The sequence below is a fragment of the Carassius auratus genome, chromosome 6 (genome assembly GCF_003368295.1).
Source record: "Carassius auratus strain Wakin chromosome 6, ASM336829v1, whole genome shotgun sequence".
NCBI lineage: Eukaryota > Metazoa > Chordata > Actinopteri > Cypriniformes > Cyprinidae > Carassius > Carassius auratus.
In genome coordinates, this window is record NC_039248.1 from 20,213,324 (window position 1) to 20,234,052 (window position 20,729).

General features: G+C 37.2%; 1 protein-coding gene across 5 annotated transcripts in view; it reads left to right on the top strand.

Moving 5' to 3' along the window:
* The window catches only part of kank4 (KN motif and ankyrin repeat domains 4), a 44,084-nt gene that overhangs the window by 15,585 nt on the left and 7,770 nt on the right, over positions 1–20,729 (top strand). The window contains exons 1-6 of one of the 5 annotated variants that reach the window (XM_026265192.1): positions 3,449–6,045; positions 7,063–7,141; positions 13,705–13,772; positions 14,030–16,438; positions 17,956–18,049; positions 20,287–20,520. In XM_026265192.1, the coding sequence (XP_026120977.1) occupies positions 7,095–7,141; positions 13,705–13,772; positions 14,030–16,438; positions 17,956–18,049; positions 20,287–20,520 (2,852 nt within the window). In that variant the 5' untranslated portion in view covers positions 3,449–6,045; positions 7,063–7,094. Of the gene's footprint in view, positions 1–3,448; positions 6,046–7,062; positions 7,142–7,185; positions 7,319–11,102; positions 12,924–13,704; positions 13,773–14,029; positions 16,439–17,955; positions 18,050–20,286; positions 20,521–20,729 lie in introns of those variants that run through there. The other 4 variants (XM_026265193.1, XM_026265195.1, XM_026265196.1 and 1 more) reach the window with 4 other exon arrangements.

The following is a 20,729-nucleotide window of genomic DNA, read 5'->3' on the forward strand; positions in this document are numbered from 1 at the left end:
CAGTGGAACATGTTTTTTCATAAATCTTAACCAAGCCACATTTCTATGATACTGACTGCCTCTTTTCCGTGCCAATTACTTATGACTAAACCCTTAACAGGGCCACACATTTTTATTGTTGTGGTCTCTCTCTCTTTCTCAGACGTTTCCATTAGTCTGTATACTGGTCTGCTCCAGATATGGCAGTTTGAACACAAACAGCTTGAGGTTCTTATCAGTCTTTCTCACACTGCACTCTTCCCCAGGAAACACGTTCAAAGCTCACTTTATCACACACTCTGCCCTACACACCTCCCTCAGCTCCTGCTTTTCCCACAAGCACATTTTACCTTTTTGCTTGCTCCCCTCTTCACCCGTGATAATACCTAAGAATTAAACAACTTTCAGCCGACTTTCTCTCTCCATCTAAATCCATTTCACCAGAAGCAATGTCTGTCCTTCTCCTTTCTCAATAGCTTGATTATTGTGTAAGTTGTTCATGGTTTTTCTAGTTCATATCTTCTTGCCTTTTATTCTCTTTTTTTTTTCTGTTAGTCTGTGTTAGTCATGTTCTAGAGTTCCTTTTTTCCTCCCTTGACAATCTTGAGATTGTTATAGCTCTCATTTAAGGGGCATCCCAGCAAACCAAAATATGTTTTTAAGGCTGAAATACAGTACATGACTTTTCCCTTGAGTCACAGTTTGAATGATTCCACACAGTTGCCGGACATCAGAGCCAGTCTGCAGATTTGAGTCGACAAATTTCCTAGAAAATTGCATAGTGTATGATGGTCAGACTACATTTTTTTTTTGCATCAGACTGTGATTCCATCCAATCGGAGGATATAAAATATGTTTGATATTTTGAACTGATTTTAGAACAAGTATGGTTTTCATTTATCATGTATTTCACGTTTTATCATGCGAAATATGTGTGAACGTTTGATTTTATCATTTGATCATTTTGCAAACATTATGGAGACATCACTATTGAATGTTCTCTGAAACATCTGAGTTGTAAGTACTAACATTTAAAACACATTAGAAAGACATCCTACTAACATAAAACTAAAATGAACTTTTCAAAATGATGTATAAATAATTTTTGTAAATGAAGTATAAAATGTTGTGCTAACATTTTGATACTTTTTTTAACTCTTTCCCTGCCACTGACAGAAATTTTCCTTCATTTATGAGACAATGTTTCCCCTTCGTTGATGGCATCTTCTGGCTTTCTGTGTTTTCACTGTTATATGGTAGGATCAGTAGTGTATAAAGTTTATAGGCATAATGTTTTGTTTTTAACATAAAACGTTGAACACTGATATTTGAAATAATTGAAAACATGAAATAAAAAATAGTCGAAATGGGAAATTAAGACCGCCAGTAGGTGACAACAAGTGTATGTTAAAGGGGTCCTGTTATGCTCTTTTACAATGTCTTGAATTTTTTGGGGGGGTGTACTAGAACATGCTTGCAACTATTTCCATAATTTAATGGCTTGTGTTCAGTTTGTCCCCTTTATGACTTTTATATATGAAAGATTTTAAAACATTGAAACACTGTAGCATGTATATACGTATATATATATATATATATATATATATATATATATATATATATATATATATATATATATATATATATATATATATTATTATTATTATTATTATTATTATTATTTTTTTTTTTTTTTTTTTTTTTTTTTTTGGTTGTTGACATTAACTATTAACTACTCTTTTGTAAAAGGTAATTATATTTACTTCCAATCCTGCAATATCCCAGAGCCTCAGTAAACAGAACACATTTGATGCTTTTTTTTGATGTGGAAGCATTTGATCTGTTAAATAGTTTGGTCACCCTCACTCCACCCAAGGGGGATATTGAGGTTTACTGTAGATGATGAATAATGCCATATAATTTGTAATCTAATCTACAGCGATGCTCACATAACTCACTTCACATTGCGTGAGCATTAACATCAGTTCCTCTCATGCCTTGAGAGAGCCACATGACACAGATGCCAATGTGCAGTGAAGCCTTAAGGAGAGAACAGAATTTGATACAGGATTGTGGTTAAAGCCAGCGGAGGGCTTTCACGGCTCAGTGTGTTGTCACTGTAGTTAACACATTTTTAAGTTTCTTCAGAAAGTTGAGCAGTTTAATCATTTTGGTTACTTGATTTATCTGAAACATTTGAATTATGTGTTGATAAAAGGTAGATTACAATGTCCTCATAAATGTCTAAATGGAAATTATCAGCTAAAATAATCGCGATGTTGGCACCTCACCCACTGGAAAATGACACCCCACCCACCGTCCGGCCCACCCTCAGTCTTACAGTACATCTTGCATTTTAGAACTGGGGCTGAGCCAGAACCCCCCTTGCATTTTCAATTCTAAAGAACAAAATGATAATTTCATAATATTTTCAGCGACTAATAAGAGTTAAAAAAATTTTTTTAATTTCTGTATATTCAAAATCCGCACAGAAAATGCGCTGGACTTATAGTCATGGCTGAACTGCAACAAACGTGTACCTATGTAAATTTACTCTGTAATTTGAAAACATCTGCCTGAAAATCTGGTTATTAATGATAATAAATACTAGGAAAATAACAAGCATTCTAGTCTGATGAAATCTTATTAGACCAGAAGTCTTTTTCTATGGTGTATATGGTACTCAAAAGCTTCAGGGCTCTTGAAATTGTTAGAACAATTTACATAGTGTTTACTGAACTCATGTTTTTACAGGGAACATGTGCAGCCTGCATCAATTTTCTTTGCAGGAGGCTGGCGTTTCTCCTAGAGAAAAGATGTTTGTCTTGGCTTAGATAACTATCCGTTGTTGCTTACTGTTGCATTTTATTCATATTATTTGCACAAGAGGTGAAGGTTTTGCCTCCAATAATGGCTCTTACAGTATGTCTCTGATTTCACCACTTTATACTGGATATTGTTAGATCATTACTTTTATTTTCATACAGTATATAATGGAACTAAATATACTAAGATAACAGCTATTATGCAGTATTAATGGCTTGGTTCACCTAAAAATGTCAGTTTTGTCATCATTTACTGACCATCATCCAAAGCCTTTTTTGTTCTGCAGAACACAAAAGAAGATAGAATTACATTTTCTCAATGTTTTTCAGCACATATAATAAAAGTCAGTATAGGGTTCAATGTTGTTTTGGACCCCATTTGACTTTCGTTATTGAAACATTCTTCAAATTTGGAAGAAAAATGGCTGCATGCCATTTCTTTCAATTTCTTACTGACAATTGTTTTAAAACAGATGATACTAAGATAGCAGATCGTCATGAAATAAATAAATACATGAAAATAATTACATACACACACACACATGCACGCACGCACGCACACGCGCACACACACACACACACACACACACACACACACACACACACACACACACAAAAAGCCAGCAGAGAATGTGCTCATAATTTCTGCCTGACTAAAAGTAGTAAGTCCAGAGTATTTCACAGCCTTAATTCAGTAATTCAGTGAATAAACAGGCTCTGGGCAGTCTGTGGGCATGCCATCTGAGACTATTAACACTATACATAGAAAAATATGCTGTAAACTGTGCAAATATGTGAGTCTGACATATGTTAGGGCTGATATGATATCCTGCAGCTTTACAGGACCTTGAAATAATAAATAGGGCCATAAGTTTCTCAAGTGTGTGTACACAGCTCTGCGCTGTGTAAAGTCGTCTGCTTTTATGGCTGATAAAGATGGTTGTTTTGGCGTGGTGTATTTATGTGACCTATTTTATGAACAGTACTGATATAGATTGCTTATATGCTCACTCTTGCTCACTGTAGACCCACAGCCAACAACCACGCTAATGAGTGTGTGCATGTTTGTGTGCCATTGACTGAGAGCTAGCTCGCGTGTAAAATGTAGGGGATCGGAGTGTGTTTAAAGACGTTTTCCTCTAATTCAGCCAGGAGACAGTCAAAAGAACTGCAGGAGCAAAGATTCAGACTTTTATTTAACTGCTTAAAAGATCAGCTGGAACTCACAATACAGAATAAATGCCAGACATGGCCTCTCAGTAGATCTAAAAATCAATTTTGTGTGTGTGTGGAAGAGTGAACGTGAGTTTGTCTGCCTCAAAGATGCATCAGAGAGAGTGAGAATACGTGGGTGAGTGTTTTGTATGCATGTTTGAATGCTCGCTTTTATTTGTGTCTGCAAGACCACTGTGGACTGAAGTAGGAAGAGCACTTTATGGCTACAGGGTACATTTCACTGACAGTGTACGCTTGATATGTGGAGTGCTCTACACCTCCTCCTCTCTTCAAGTCTGATTTTAATCTAGGCTCTGATACTGGCCGATGACTCACTTTGGACCAGGTGAAATATGGTCATAATCTGTGATTATGCATTTGTTGCATCCAGCGGGGACATAATTACTGAGTATAATGACTCTTTTTACGCGTTGCATTGCATATCGTGCTGCGCAAATACCATGTCTGCATTTCCGATCAGAGAAGCAAAAAAATACAAGCTCTACTCTTCACTGCTCAAAACACATTTGAATCATCAGTGGCAAATTCTTTAAATATGAAAACGTACTAACAAGCTGTGAGTCAGAAGCATCTGACTGATCGGTTCTGGAAAGAACAGTCTGAAAGAAAGAAAGAAAGAAATCGGCATTGTAGCCTACTTTCACAGGAAACAGTCCTCATCCTCCGTAAAATGTGCTACACACATCTGAATATTTGGGTGGAACTGTTCTGGAGCAGTGTTGTAAATAAAGCTTAACCACTGATTTCTAGTTGTGTCCTCTTTTGGAAGGCCGAACAAAGTAGCTTCGTTTTCACTATGAAACACACAGCATCTCCACAACATGGTGACGGCGGCAACAGCGAGAATAAAAGTTACGCCTTCTTTCTTTGCATGAACATTTAGGCGCTGCTATGCAAATCTTAGCTCATCGTGACGTAGAAATGTGGGGGCATTAGAACATGCCATTTTAGGTAGGAATGGTTGACTCTTAACTTTTATAAAGAATATCTCTTTGGATTTGAGACTTTAGTCTTTGCAATCTTCTTTATGCACCAAGATCTTGTAACAGAAAGGAAAGGAAAAAATTGTATCGCATCACATGACCTCTTTAAGTGTCTGGACAAAAATGATGAGGGTGAGTATTTGATGACAACTTTTTCATTTTGGGGGTGAATTACTTTAATTGTTTGAAAAATATTTTCTTCCGGTGAGATTTTAAGTGTTGCAACTGTCTGATGATGAGGCCAAGAACCAAATCATTTGTATTTGTAAATGATTCAACCACCATTTTTGAGAACCAAAACATCTGACTCAAATAAATGTTTTATTCAAGTACTTGACATTGCTACTCATCTCTAGAACCCTCATGGACATGCTAAAGAGATGTCATAATTTTGCAGTGAACATTAACTTAAATTTCAGTCTGCTCCCATACAAAACTATCATATGGCTTCAAAAGAACTGAAATATAACACAAGTCATAGAAACCAATCTTATGTGTTTTTATTGTGCTATTTTTTTCATTTTCATTTATTTTGTTACACAGAAGATAGGACGTCAAAAGGCATTGGAATGATTGAATGAGGGTGAGTAAATGATGCTAGAATTTTCTTTAAGCCCACAATGATTTTTGTTGAGCCCTGAATGCTAATGTAGCATGTACAGGTCAACAGTTGAGCAGCAGCACTGGCTGAGGCACAAGTGTTGTGAGAAGATAAGTTGTGGTGGAGATCTGGTGTAGCATTGTTAATAGTTAACCTCCACCCAGTTCCAATGATTACACTGCTCCCGCCACAATTCTGATATATTCTGATATATTATGGGGCCACAGGGAGAGAGGAAGGGACGTTAACTTCAGCAATAAAAAAGTGGGAAAAATAACACAAGAGGAAGAGGGTGAGTAAGTAAGTAACACGGGTAATTTCATTGGAGGCTCCGGTCATCGCCAGTTCAATTCTCAGATGGTCTCTGTCAAAAGGAGGGTCACGGGGAGTTACTGCAGAAGTGGACGGAACATTCAAAAGAGTATGAGGACTGTTTTCTCACTTTCTCACACAGCTTTTTCTGACTCATTTTTCTTTTCCTCTAGGACCAATATCTCACAATAGGCAAATAAATTGTCTTTCCAGTATTTATGCACTGTAAAACTCATTTTCTTTATCAGTACGTATTGCTTTCCATTGTCTTGTTTTCCATTAATATATCTGAACATCTTTAACAAGATATGTTTAATTCACCATTTTAATAAACAGATGATATGTCTTAAATTATGCTTATTTTTAATATCCTGTTGACAAAATTAAAAACTTATTGATACATTAAAGGGTTAGTTCACCCAAAAATGAATTCTGTCATTAATTACTCACCCTCATGTTGTTTCAAACCTGTAAGACATTCGTAACATTCGTAATCTTCGGAAGCCAAATTAAGATATTTTTGATGGAATCTGAGAGCTATCTGACCCTCCATAGACACCAATGATGAGTAATTAATGACAGAATTTTAATTTTTGCGTGAACTATAGTCTTAGTTTTTTCATAGTCTTGAAAAAAATCAATTGCACACAAAAAATGCAGCGTTTAATTCAAAATATGTTCATTGAAAACAATTGTTGTCTTTCTTATTTCTGCGATACTCGAAGTCAAAGCTTTTTATTTTAAATTAAAATGAAGTTTGGGGACAGTAAGCCATTTCTTTTTTTAAATGAATGCAAAAATATATATCATTGATATACTGACATGCAACATTGATAATAATAAATGTTACTAGAGAAATAAATCAGCATAATAGAATGATTTTCTAATAGACTTTAAAATATATTAGAATAGAAAACAGTTATTTCAAATGTTCAAATATTTCAAAATTATTTCACAAATTTTTTTTATCAAATAAATGCAGCATTTGTGAACATAAGATACTTTTAAAAGAAACATTTAAAAGAAAATTGTCAAATAAATATTTTTTATTTTATTTTTTTCTCTATCCCTTTTTCACAATGCTATGAAATCCATCTTCCCCCTTTCCCCCCTCTTGCATTATCAGATTGAAGTTCAAAGAAAGGAAGGGAGGGTTGCATGTTTTTGGTAGACGGGAGGGGAGCAGCATTCACAGCACATGCTAGGTAAGAGGAATTCCTTCCCCCCGTCTGTCACTCTGGGGCTGTCTCTGTTTCTCCCTCTCCCTCTCCCTCTCCATATCTGTCTTTTTTCCTTTTTTCTGTCCCTCTATCGTTTCCCATCTCTCACGATGATGCACACACTCTCATACGCTCTAGGAGGCATGTAGCACGTTAGTGCAGGTGAGAATCTCAGCCTGTCATAGCGCTCTCTGTCTTTTCTCGTGCATGTATGAATCTGTGCAATACATGTATGCTTGGACTGTGTCGCTGGGTTTTTAAATGGCTCTGTTGCTGCTTTTACTGCAGTGCAGGAATAACTGCCGAGCTCGTTTTTCCTCTCAGGCATTTAGCCAGCTCATCTCCTCTCCATTATTTGTCTGTGTGTGTGAATGTGTGCATAAGACCTTGCTTAATGTAATTCTTTGAGTACATAGTGTGGAGAGCTTCCTGATGCACTGAAGTAGGGCTGTTTTTCTGGAGCCTCCTGGAAGACGGAAGGAAGGCAGGATCTAATGAGACTATTGTGCATTTGTTTTGATTTGTGTGTGTGCGTGCATTTTGAAAGCGATCGCAAAAACAGGTGAGCCACTGGGTGATTAATATTTGTATAAAATGTGGATTAGTCTGGCTCTCACCATGTGCTGTACTCTTACAGCTTAGAACATGTTTGGCATTTGTAAATGATTATCAGTATGGGGCATCGGTTTTATCTCTGTAGGAATCTGGCCATATGTATGTGTCTGCTGTTGTGGATCCCGTGGGATGTGAATGATCCATACAGACAGAGCTGGTTGTCCCTTGCTGGAGCTCAATAACCCCCCTCCTCTCTGTCGCCAGCCGCTCTCTGTCATCTCCCTGTATCCGTCCATCCCTTCCCCCTTCTCTTCAGTGTTTTCTGTCTGCACCTCTGAGAAAACACCTTTGAAATGCATTGCGTTTCTGAATGGTTAGACATTGACTGTCTCTGTTTCTTCCTCTCAGCTTAGTGTGTTGCTTCTCGCTCTGTAATCCAGTAGTAATGAGAATTTCGGACTCGTCTGCTTGTAGCGTTGCAAACAGGGTATGACTGAATAATGTATTGACATTTTCTTCAAATCCATAATGAAAGCTCTCTTTCTCTCCTCTCGCACATTCTCTTCTGGTTATTTGTTTTCACTCATTTACCCAACCAAATAATGTTATGGTTGAAAGGTTAACTAAGGCCATTATTTCTATCTTTTGAAACGGGAAGTAATCATTTAAATGTGTGCATCTTTGTCAATATGCATTCGTTATTAAAATAGTCCGGTTAACATGTTAATTGGTACAAGTAATAATATATTGTAAATAAATATATAATATTAATGATTACATCATGTCTTATCTTTATAATAATAATCAATAAAAACTATAATATAATATAATATAATATAATATAATATAATATAATATAATATAATATAATATAATATAATATAATATAATATAATATAATATAATATAATATAATATAATATAATATAATATAATATAATATAATAGTCACACACTAGTTTGGGGACCAGTTCTCACTGTTAACTGAATATTAACTATGACTTGCCTCAAACTCTCATAATTTGCTGCTTATTAATAGTTAATGAGGTAGTTGTTAAATTGGTATGGGTAGGATTGAGGCATCTAAAATTTGGTCATGCAGAACAAAGCATTAATATGTGCTTTATGAGTACTAGTAATCAGCCATTATGCCAGTAATATGCATGTTAAGAAGAAACTAGTTAATAGTTAATAGTAAGAATCTGTCCATAATATATTATAATATAACATAATATAATATAATATAATATAATATAATATAATATAATGGGAAAAAATGGAATGCATATGTTATTTCATATTAGCTGTACAGTATAAAAATAACACACTGAAAATTAAAACATTTGATCATACCTCCTGATTTGTACATACAGTAGATATTTCAACAGAATTAATTTAATTTTAATAGCATATCAGGTAATTCAAATAAATTAAATTGATTGACATCCTTAATTAAAATATTAGCATCCGTTTTCATATGTATGAGAGTGTCTGTGCTGCTCATCATTGGTAAGTTTATATTGAACAGGACACATTTTCTCACTGGTGGTCTAACCTTCATTCCAGCACTGTTCTCTACGGGCCTCCTCTCATCTCAGTAGGACAGATGTTGTGTGTTCTCTGCCTCCTCCAGATATATGAAGCTTTGCAGAGCCATTTGTGTAGATCTAGAACCTTTAATGATGGAGGGGGATTGCAGCAAGCTTTTGCTTCCTGTCAGACAACCCACTCACTATCTGTTTATTGCCATTAGATGGGAACAGAGCAGACAAGAACAGAGGACCAGAACAGAACAGAGTTGAGCTACTGGGAAAGAAAAGTGTGGGAGATGATCGTGAACATTAGAGAGGAAATCAGAGCACACTTCTGACATAAACATAAATTATTGTGAGTGTGATATTGATTTTATATTACAACTCAATAAACATTTTACATTTCAGATGAAGTAGTTACTGTTCAAAAATAGTTACAAATGAAGTCAAAGAATCATCTGCTGTGCAGACATACATACACATATACATATACAGAAACACACACACACACAAGGTAAAACAACGTGCACAGGCGAAGAACTAACTGCATGTGTCCTTTGCAACGTGATTACATAATGCGTGAAATCGCGCATGCACATCACAGAGCTAATGCAAGAGAGTTTGAGGTTAAAAGGTCTATAAATAATTAGTTTATTAATTTATTTTGAAAATGACCAATCATTTAGCTATTTTTTCCATATTGCTCAGCTGGGATCGTGTACAGCACTTTGAAGCTGCAGTTTAGAAACCCATTGGGCCTCCATTAAAGTCCAAAACATCCTTGAATATTTTCCTCAGAAAATGTTATTTCTTTGCGACTGAAGAAAGAAAGACATGAAAATCAACATAAACAGTATATTAAATGCACCCTGGATTCTTTGTAGAAGTAGTAGGCCATCCAGATACATTTAGCGTACCTTTATTTTTTCAAATAGTATGAATTCAGTCTTACCATTATTTTGGTGTACTGTTTTTTTTTTCCTTCTGTATAGTATGAAAGTAGGCATTTCGGAACAGCAAGTGACTTGTTGCCACCTACTGCTGTAACTTGTAGCTTGACAGTGACGAATAGGCCTAGTTTTGTTGGCACTGTTCAACCAATCAAATTTGAGTACTGGAACTAATTGTAGAAAACGCAATTATATCAAAGTAATATTTATGTCAAAAATATTATACAGACTTAATAATTTGATTCCTGCATGCTACTCTATACTGTGAAGCCCAGCACGACCAGCAGCAAAATAGATATTGGGACAAATTAAATATTAGTTCCGTTATTTATTCCCTTATTCATTGCCACATTTTATTAATGCATTCTCATTTTAGTTAAATTGTAGATAAGTTGTAATAAATTGTTAATAAAATAAATTAACAAGCTGTGGGATTTAATTTTTAATTAGTGGCCACAATATCTTATTATATTCCCCCAGCATGTTATATATGGAGCTAAAAAACTGTTGCTTATGTCTTAAATTCCTTAAGTTGTCATCAGTTTTGTTTGATAAAATATTGAATCTGTGCATTCTCAGACCTGAAATCTCAGGGTTATGTTGAGGATCATGAATAACAGGTATGTGGAATATTAATGCTCTTTCCCTGCTTGTCCAGCTGGCATGCCTTGAGAATGCCCACAGATGTTGTTTTGTTGGCTGTTCAAGCAGTTTCTGCTGCCTTTGGCTCTGTTTGGTTCGATTTATTTTCAAGGCTTCAGCACTCCTAATCAGCACTAGATGCTGAGCTTTTAGGGTTGCAGGTGGTTTGTGTGTGTGCACGTTTGTGTGCATTTTGCCCCTAGTAACAAAAACAGCAAATAAGATTGATTTCCTTCTGCTCCTTCACTGCAATTTGATTAGATATATTGAATATAGCTTACCAGTACATGGTTTTGTTGGGTTATTTGTGAGCTAAAGCAGGATAATAAAAGGTCAACCAATTGAATGTATATAATGCATGCGGTATTGCAGTCAAACTGAATGATTTTTTCAGGGTGCAATTAAAACAGTTGATTCTAAACATTTGGTTCACAACAAACTATCTTTCAAAGGAAAGGCGATCTTGAAACAAACTAGAAACATGAAGGCTTGAGATGTACTCACTCAAATAGCCTAACTAAATCACCGCTGATAAGTTAAAACATTCCTGCAAATGAGGCCAATAGAGGATTGCATGAAAGTCTTCTTATTAAAATAATTTCTCTCCAGTGGCCATGATTTGCCATCTTCTTTTCTCTCTCTCTCCCACTCGCTTCTTAACTTATTCACTCTCTCTCTTTTTCAGTATCTAATTAAAGAAGGCAGTGTTGTGTTCTTCGGTTCCATGTGGATAATTGACAAGTGGCTAGGCCTCACTTTACTCAGCAATTACAAGCTGCATTCCAGCTCTGGCTAATTAAGACTCAACGACAGACAGTGTATTTGAATCACATTAAACATTTCTTAGGTTGGGGATGCCCCTTATCCCCTACCGTCCCTGCCTTGTTCCTTTCTTCTCCAGGAGGATTTAAGAAGCTGTACATTTTCCATGCTTGCTGCACTGTGTCGGATTCTGGGGATTCAGCCGTCAGTCAAGCTCAGACTCACACTATTATGGGGTTTTACCTTGAAACCTGAGGATAAATGCAGGCTGGTTCTACACTAAGGAGTCTAATTAAGATGATCAATATTACATTAATTATAGTTCTAGCAACAACACTTTAACAGCATTATGACATCTGATAATTATTTTCTTAAGAGATGTCAAGTCAAACTTAAGTATTTCAGTTTCCGTATCCAAATTCATTTGTCAGATAAGTCATGGCATACCCTCATCCTCAAAAACCATGAAGAAACCTACAGTATGCCAATAAGTTAGTTTCAGTTACAACATTTCTGTAATTTTTTTTAACTTTTGTATGACTTTTTTCTGTAATTGTCCTCTCGATGTCCAATATAAAAACGTTCCCCTGAAGTGAAATCAGTTGAGATCCATTGATTCAAATGGCATTCTTATCCGAACAGACTTTACAGTACAATTACTAAAAGGTCAGTCCATCTGAATCAGCCTGGGTTTAAATGCTTTGCTCAAGGTCACAACAGTGATTGCTCATGGCTTGGTCTTTGTGGTGACCAAACCAGCAACCTTCTAATTGCATCCCTAGAGCTATAACCCCTATGCTACTCCTCTCTGTTTCTCTTTCACGGTAGCATCAATTTTAAAACATTATTTTCTAGAGTAAATGTGCTGTGAACAAAAATCATGGGAGCTAGCTGAATGATGGTCTGATCGCCAAATGCCGTTTTGGCACTCTGTTATACCACTTGGCTTCAGAATGTTTAGCGCTTTTCAACCAAACCATGGCTCAAAACCCATTTCTAAAAAGCAACCGAGGCATATTTCTATCCTTGCTTGTACTTTGTGAAAAACATATCTCCAACAGGTACAAACAGCTGCATCAGAAGGCTCTGTTCTTGATGGTGCATAGTGAAAATGTTGTTGTAAATTTAGCTACAAGTGGTCAAAGTTTTTTTTTTTCTCTGCCGGTTTGTCCAGATCTGGATATCCAGCAGCCAGCCAATGATCCAGATTTCATGAAACATCGTCAAATAGCAACTATGAAGAATATCCTTTTCCAGACTGTCCAAATTCCATGCCTTTGGCTCAGATTACAACATTGAAATGAGAGCCAGATGACACATCTTTGAGTAATCTTTCTCCCTTCATGATCTGCAAACATGCCCTGAGGGGTTTGACTATGTTTCCATTAAAGCAAAAGGTTTGAAAAGGACCATCTTCACCAGAAGGCTCACATTTCATGAATATTTTTTACAATATAATTACATCTAAAGGGCTCTTTTGAATATTATTAATTTCCAAATGGCACAGTAATCATACACAATAGATTATATCATTGTTAAAAAGCTAAAAGTTCAACCTATAGTATGATGTTGTTTTAGAATAACAAAAATTGAAGTGATCTTTAGTGACTGCTGAAATGTATTTGTTCCCACGCTAAATCAAAGGCAGCAGTTAGTTTTCTTATAGTCAAGCGAGAGCAACCTTTCTCTGCAGTATGTTTTCTTGCCACATTTATATTGGTTAAGATGACTTCAAGATAGGACAGTGGGAACATTCGGCAAGCAGATTTGCAGACCTGAAGCCTGAGGGTGTATTCAGTTTTTATTAACATGATGTATTTTGATCAGCGGCCTTACGTAAGCCCCTGAAGAATCCTAAATCTAAAATGGTAAAATAGTTTTCCATTGCCTAAATCAACCCCACATAAACTTTGAGCCATCTGGAGTCAATTTAGCAGAATGAATTACAATGTCACTGTGGTTTTAGTAGTGGTGTGGTGTAAAATGGTACAAACAAATAATCTAAATTCATGTTGCATAGAAAGTAAGTATTATAACTTGTACAGGAACCGACAAATAATTATGGTTGTCACTGATATGCACATCTATACATTTGATCTTCCTACAGGTTTCCAGTGTTTACAACTGATTCCACCCATGATATTGCAAGAACAGAAATAATGGACAAGAAAAATGGTAAGCGTGCCAGACTGTTTTTTGTCATTTACAGTTTTAAATGTGTAAATATATTCCTTCCACTCGTCTTCATACAAGGGTTGATAGCAAAACAGTGTTTGCATTTAATGTCTTCCAAATCCTTGCACAGTGATAGCATCATCAACTGTTTTGTTGTCTTGACTAATTCTGCTCCATATGCTCAATAATACAATGGCTGCTTGAATTGGAATTACAATGAGAGAATGCAAAATGTGTTATATGTTCCTGTATTTCAGCAAATGGCTTTTCTTCCAAGGCCAAAGACAGTGGAGTACAGCGTAAACAGCTGCCATATTCTGTGGAGACCCCCTATGGGTTTCACCTGGATCTGGACTTCCTGAAGTATGTAGATGACATAGAGAAAGGTAACACAATCAAGAGGGTGCACATCCAACGCAAGAACAGGGGCCCAAAGTACAGCACACTGCCACGCAACTTCAGCCTTCCTGGGCACGGAGCTCGACCTCTAGCCAAAGACACATGGGCCAATACTTCCACATTAGGGTCCAAACCCAAGTCACGTGTTACTGAAGTCCAGCAGCTTTTTGAGTTCCGAGCCAGTGATGCCACTAGTGGTAGCAGTAGCACCGGTGGAAGCTCCCCTGCCAGCCAGTCAAAGAAACCTGTGAGTTCTTACCACCCCTCACCAAAGGCAGCAGAAGTATCTCAAGTACAGACTTCATCTGATAACGAACAGCCTATGAGTCTTAATGTTAGGCCTCACCTTTTAAGAGCGTCTAGTATGCCTATTAATGTTCCACGTAGGAAAGGTTCAGATTCCACTGATGAGCAGAGTTCCCAATCACAGAATGGCTCAGCTGAGAGGCTTTTTCGACCAGCGGATGGTGGTGACAGGAGAGGCAGTGTTCCCCAGGACAGGGCCAGCTTGCATCTACAGATCACAGCTGCATTGAAGAGGGTGCGGGAGTTAGAAGAGCAAGTCAGGACCATCCCTGAGTTGAGGGCTCAAATATGCTCTCTTAGAACGGAGAGGGAAGAACTGCTTCAAAGAATTCAAGAGCACAAATCTGAGCAAAAGAGTGAGGTTCCTCAAATTGGTGCACAAGACAGTGCTGTTCCTCCAGCTGTAAGTGAAAAGAAAGATGCTCCTTCCATTTACACAGATACTGCAGCTGATCCTGAAATGGTTCAAGCAGTACAGTCCAACAAAACCACAGAACAACAGGAACAACATTTTGTGGTGCAGGTTACTGTAGAGCAGGAGTCTGAAAAAGTAACTGATACAGAGTCAGAGAAGCAACAAGTGCCAGCTCCAGTGTCTGTCCCAGTAATACTCATAGACAAAGCAGAAACTCCAACTGATCCAGATGAAGCAGAGGGACTTTTACAGGAGTCTGCACTTCAAGAAGAAGCACCAAAGAGTCTTTCAGAGCAAGCAGAAAAGCAGGATAGATCTCCAGAGACGTTGTTGGAAGATAAACAGTCTACACAGTCACAAGGGATTTCAGAATCAGAGGAATCTGTTGCTGCATCTGAATGTACATCCACTAAAGAAGACACTGCGATGGTTGAGGGACCAAGTGTAATTACAACCGAAGAAATTACAATAGCCCAACCTGCTGAACAGAAATGTATCACTAACCTGGAGCTGGAAGCAAAATTGAAAACTTTGGAAGAGAGTCTAAACAAGGCCAATTGTGAGTTAGAAAAGACAAATGCCTTACTGAGAGAACAGATGGATGAGAATCAACAAAAGGATCAGAGAATACAGGAACTGACTGATCAAGTGAAAGAGCAGAAAGTTCAAGGTCCTATCGAGACAGAGCCACTATCTGAACCAGTTGTGACATGTGATGTATCAGTCAGTACAGACAGCAAATGTGTAGTAGAGAAAGGAATCGCAACAGAACCTCAACCAGCTGAGGGACCCAAAGAAACAGACTTTAAATGCTCAAGCACTCAGACAAATATAGTAGAAGCTCGAGACATTGAAATATTAGCACAAGTCACTACAGCAGAGAAAATTGTAGGGGTAGAGATTCTCATGTTTGACCAGGCAATTGAGACTGAAGGCCAGGGTAATCTAGAAGTTAACAGTGGTAAACAGGTCTCTGAAATGCTAGAGAAGACAGAGTCTGACAAAGAACAAGAGGGTGATATCAAAGATAGTGTGTCAAGCCGGATTATAGATACCAAAGTCAGTGAAATCGTTGTTGCAGACAGTGACACTGAAGAATATGTCATGGTAGAGTGTGCCATGGTTGAGACTATGGGCAGTGAAAATGAAGTCCCTAAGCCCACAGTCCAAGAGACCGAATCTAAGGAGTGTCCGGTTGTTGAAAGCACAGTCACAGACAAAGCACGAGAAGGAAGAACTTCGGATTTGCAAACACAGCAGGAACCAAGAGAAACACAAGGACAGGAACCTCAACTTCAGTCTCGAAGGGCATCTGAAGCCACAGCTTCTCCTGCTGCAATTGGTCAGGTTGTTAATCGTATACAAGGGCTTCTTAATGAGCAGTGGGCAAGCCTGGGAAGTGGGGGCCAAGATGCAAAAGGAGAGAGCTCTCAGAAACCTCATTCTTCCAAAATAAGCTCAATTCAAAGCCACCTGAGAGGGTCCCTCAGTGCCCTGTCTGCCTTTTACTCACCTGTTCAGAAAGGAGGAACTGAACGACAATCAGGTAAGATTAGGTCTCATTCCATATAGTCATACTGACAAGATCGATATAATATTTTTCAGTGTCTGTCCAATCATATGAAAAATACAAATACTATACAATCATGGTCACACTTTATTTCTAGGTCCAATTCGTGCTATTAACTATGACTTTTTTCCTCAGTAAACTCCTAATTTGCTGCTTATTAATAGATTGTAAGGTATGTTGTTATAAAGTTCAGATATTGATTAGGATTAGGGATGTAGAATATGGTCATGAAGAATATGTGCTTTATAAGTACTAATAAACAGACAATATGTTAATAATAGACATGCTAATAAGCAACTAGTTAGTTGTGAGAATCGGTCCCTATACTAAATTTTTACACAGTTCATATACTTTACATTCAAGCACTTACTAATACTATTGACATCGTGTTGTCCAATCATAACTAGCAAAAATTCCAGCTTAATAAAAGAAGTTGACCCATACTTCTAAATAAACTACTTAGGAGATATGTGAAACAGGCCTTGCTGAGTTTGAAGAGAAGGTTTTGGAGCTAGAGATGACAATCTTAATCGCTAAAGACATGTGAAAGTCAACTTGAAATAATAAGTTCAAATATGCAAATTTTTGCCTGATTATGTATTCATGTGTGGCACAGAAACCCGTCTGTTGCAAGGCAGGGACACAGTCATATTGAAGTTGCTCACTGTATGCCAAGACAATTTAGGACATGTGTTTTGACCATTTAAAAGCATCTGGCTCATGTTACAATGCTTGCAAAATGATGCGGTCTCATAAATACTGGCACCCATTGTTATTTTTGCAACAACAGTTAATCATACTATGTTGTTCTAATTATGTTCTTCAGCAATTTCACTGAATATTGAACCATGGTCACTTAAAAGCAACCTGTTTTACTAAATTGAGGCTAATTTTGATCCAGACCTTTTTTTGTGTGTCACACCGTGTCATGGGACTTTTTGAGCTTTTTTGTAGTTCCCAGAAGCTTTTCAAACTCTTTGATGTCTTGTGTTATGTTGTAATTGCATCCACTGGGCCTGGCTACTTTGGTTGTTACACACCTCTGTTCTCTTCAGCCATCTCAGACAAACACTAGGGAACAAATCTCTGGAAATGCTTTGTACTATTCTATCTCTTTTACGACCACATGACTGATGAGCATCTCTTGTGGTATAGGTGAGAATGGTGGTCTCTTTTTATTTCTTTTAAAATATAACTACCTCTGTGACTCTAAACAGTTGTTTTGACAGTTTGGTGTGCTACATTATGAATGAGTACATCTGACTTACCCACTCTGTGGAGCACAGCAAGTGCCTGGTTCAGCTATTTGTTGTTTACATTACTTCTAGTGAAAGCATTTCAAGACATTCAAAAGTAATATCTCCTAGACTTCTTTATTTTTAGGTTGGACAAATGGATTGTGTTATGCATAGAGTTAAGTTTGTGCTAGGGATGATGAACAGGTGCACACTTGGCTTACATTTTCGCATATCTGACCATCTCCCCCGTATCAGGCCTCAAATCCATCATGAAGAAGAACGGTTGTCCTGACAAACAGGGCAACGGAGGAGCGAAGAAGAACTTGAAGTTTGTTGGCGTAAATGGAGGGTGAGTTTTTTGGCATCCTTATCTGCATGCAGCAAAACGGTACTGCTTTTCATAAAATCACCTGCTATCTGTGTAAAACTCCTAAAAGTCTAATGGGAAACATAAATGAAGGTTATGCCTTACATTTACTAATTCCCCCAGGATCACAACTTCTAGTATTTTGTGAAGCTTTGAAGGATGAGCCTATTTCATCAACATCCATGACATCAGATGTCCGGCCTGTCTCTTTGCATCCCTTAATCTGTTTCATCTTCATCACAGTGATCTGTTTGAAATGGGCCATGAGGTGTCGGCATTGTTTTCTGCGAGAGCTGATGCATGATGAGTGAGGCCTAGTGAGATGACACAAAGAACAAAGTCCTCTCTCTGTCCCTCTCTCTCTTTCTTGCTGTGTCTCTGTCTGTCTGCCTGATGCTGTGTGCGCCGATGAATGATTTGTTTAGCTTGCCATCAGAGATGGTTCTGTCTCAGCTGTATTTGACTAGCCTTCAACAATAAGATAACTATCCTGATAGAGTTTGGCAAACAGCTGGCCTGCCTAATCAGAAAGGAATTGTTAAAATCAGCTAAACAGATCTATTTCTTTAGCACATAAAGTTGGAATTCTCTAATTTCATTGCGTGTATGTATATATTTATTATACATATATATATATATATATATATATATATATATATATATATATATATATATATATATATATATATATATATATTGAAAATATATTTACTTTTAACCTTCATTATACCAACATATTTATTTCAGGTGCAAAAAAATTAATTTCCAATCTTACAGAGATCATACATTTATGCTTTATTCATTACTTATTTCTATTCAAACTTGCATACAGTATGTGTTATGGACAACAACAACCAAAAAGCTCTTCGAATGTTACTTATGTGAATGCATTTTCTTGGGTTGAAATATATGGAAGACAAAAAAATAAAATAAAAAAAAAGTGAAATGCATTTATTTATTTATTTATTTTTATATGGCCCCCAAAAATATTTGGTAGAACATACGTTTACATACATTTTATAAAATGTATTTATTTATTTATTTTTGCTTGTGGTAGTACTGTACCATGAATTGCTGATGTTTAAGTTACTCATATCAGAGATTTCTAGAATTGGCACCCATTTTGTTATGCTGCAATATGCTGGTTCCTTGAGCAGAACAGTTCAGAATTAATGAATTAATATGCATGAATGGTTAACAAAACACAAGTTAGGACCTTATCTTATCAGTATGTCAAAACATGCTGGAATATGTATTTTGTGAATAATATCAAGGGACATTTATGTATGACCTTTTATATATACTGCTGTTTTGAAATATTATTTGAAAAGACGTGTGGGAGTGTAGGCAGATTTGGCTTGCGTCTATGTCTGAAAGACTGTGATTATCCTGAGAGAGGCCCTGCACTGCTGTTGTTCGATGACAGCTGGTGATTTCAGAATTTGCACACAGTTTTGACCCAAACCACCATAACATAATTTAATTCTGTTATTTAGCGCTGTCAGCCGAGCACAAATAGCAGTGTCAAAACGCTGAATCGCCGCCTTTGGCTGCCTAGCGTGTTCATTTTCTGTCCAATTCTCTCATTTATAAGCCGTATGCAAAGCTATTAGACTAATCACATTTGGAAATCTTGATTACTACGACGATAGCAGAAGAGCATAACACTCAACCAATGCATGGCCTCCGTGTCTCTGATTTGAAGTAGGCTACTCAAAAGAGGCCCTCATACTCACCACCCTAATAAATGTATAATCACCTGACCTGCATCTATAGGCCTCCATTCACCCATGTCCCTGAGGAATTGTGGGAATGCCATTCCTCTGAAAACATCCGTGAAGAGTTGCATTATTCAGACAGACTCAACACATAAGAACCCCTCAGACCCTACAGACAACCCTCTCATTTGAACAACTTATCAACACAAGAATTTTAAATGTCCATTCACAGCCAACAAATTACAGTTGTTTGCCATTAGCCTAAGCAGAATATAGATTAAAAGACCCTTTTATCTTATGAATGTAAACCAAATTGTTTTAAAATGTCCTGGTATAAAAAAATAAATAAAAATAAAATAAAAAATGAATGAATGAATAAAATACAATTTGTTATAACTAAACACAGGTTTGACATAAAACCCCAATCATAGAAAAGTTTGCTAATGCAAAATAGGATGAAATTAAAAGAGCTCCCTTGACTCAAGTTATCTGTGTGTCCAGCTATGAGACCACCTCCAGTGAGGACTCCAGTGGGGAGGAGGATCAGGACAAGGTTGAGGAGGTGGATAGCTCGGAGCCTGAGTTGGAGCAGGGAGAGGAGAGTGGAACGGCCCAGGACGAGGCTGCTGCTGCTGGGGAGCAAGGTGATGGGGTTCAGGCGAAGGGGGCAGAGGGCTCTAAGGAGCCTGATGCTGCTCAGTCCGCCATGAGTCCCCAGGAGGAGCAGCCTGTCAGGTGAGATGGAGGGCCGTGGTGAAAGCGCATATGGCTTAAGTGCTCGGTTGATAAGTTATATTATGCTCTACATGAAATGGCATCTCTGTCATGGACAAACCTTCAAAGAGTAAGCAAGATCCCCAGGACTTTTATTTTGTGCTAATCCCCTTTACCTTTTCATTAGTTTATTAGCTCATTATATGAGATCGCTTTACACATTAAAGTGT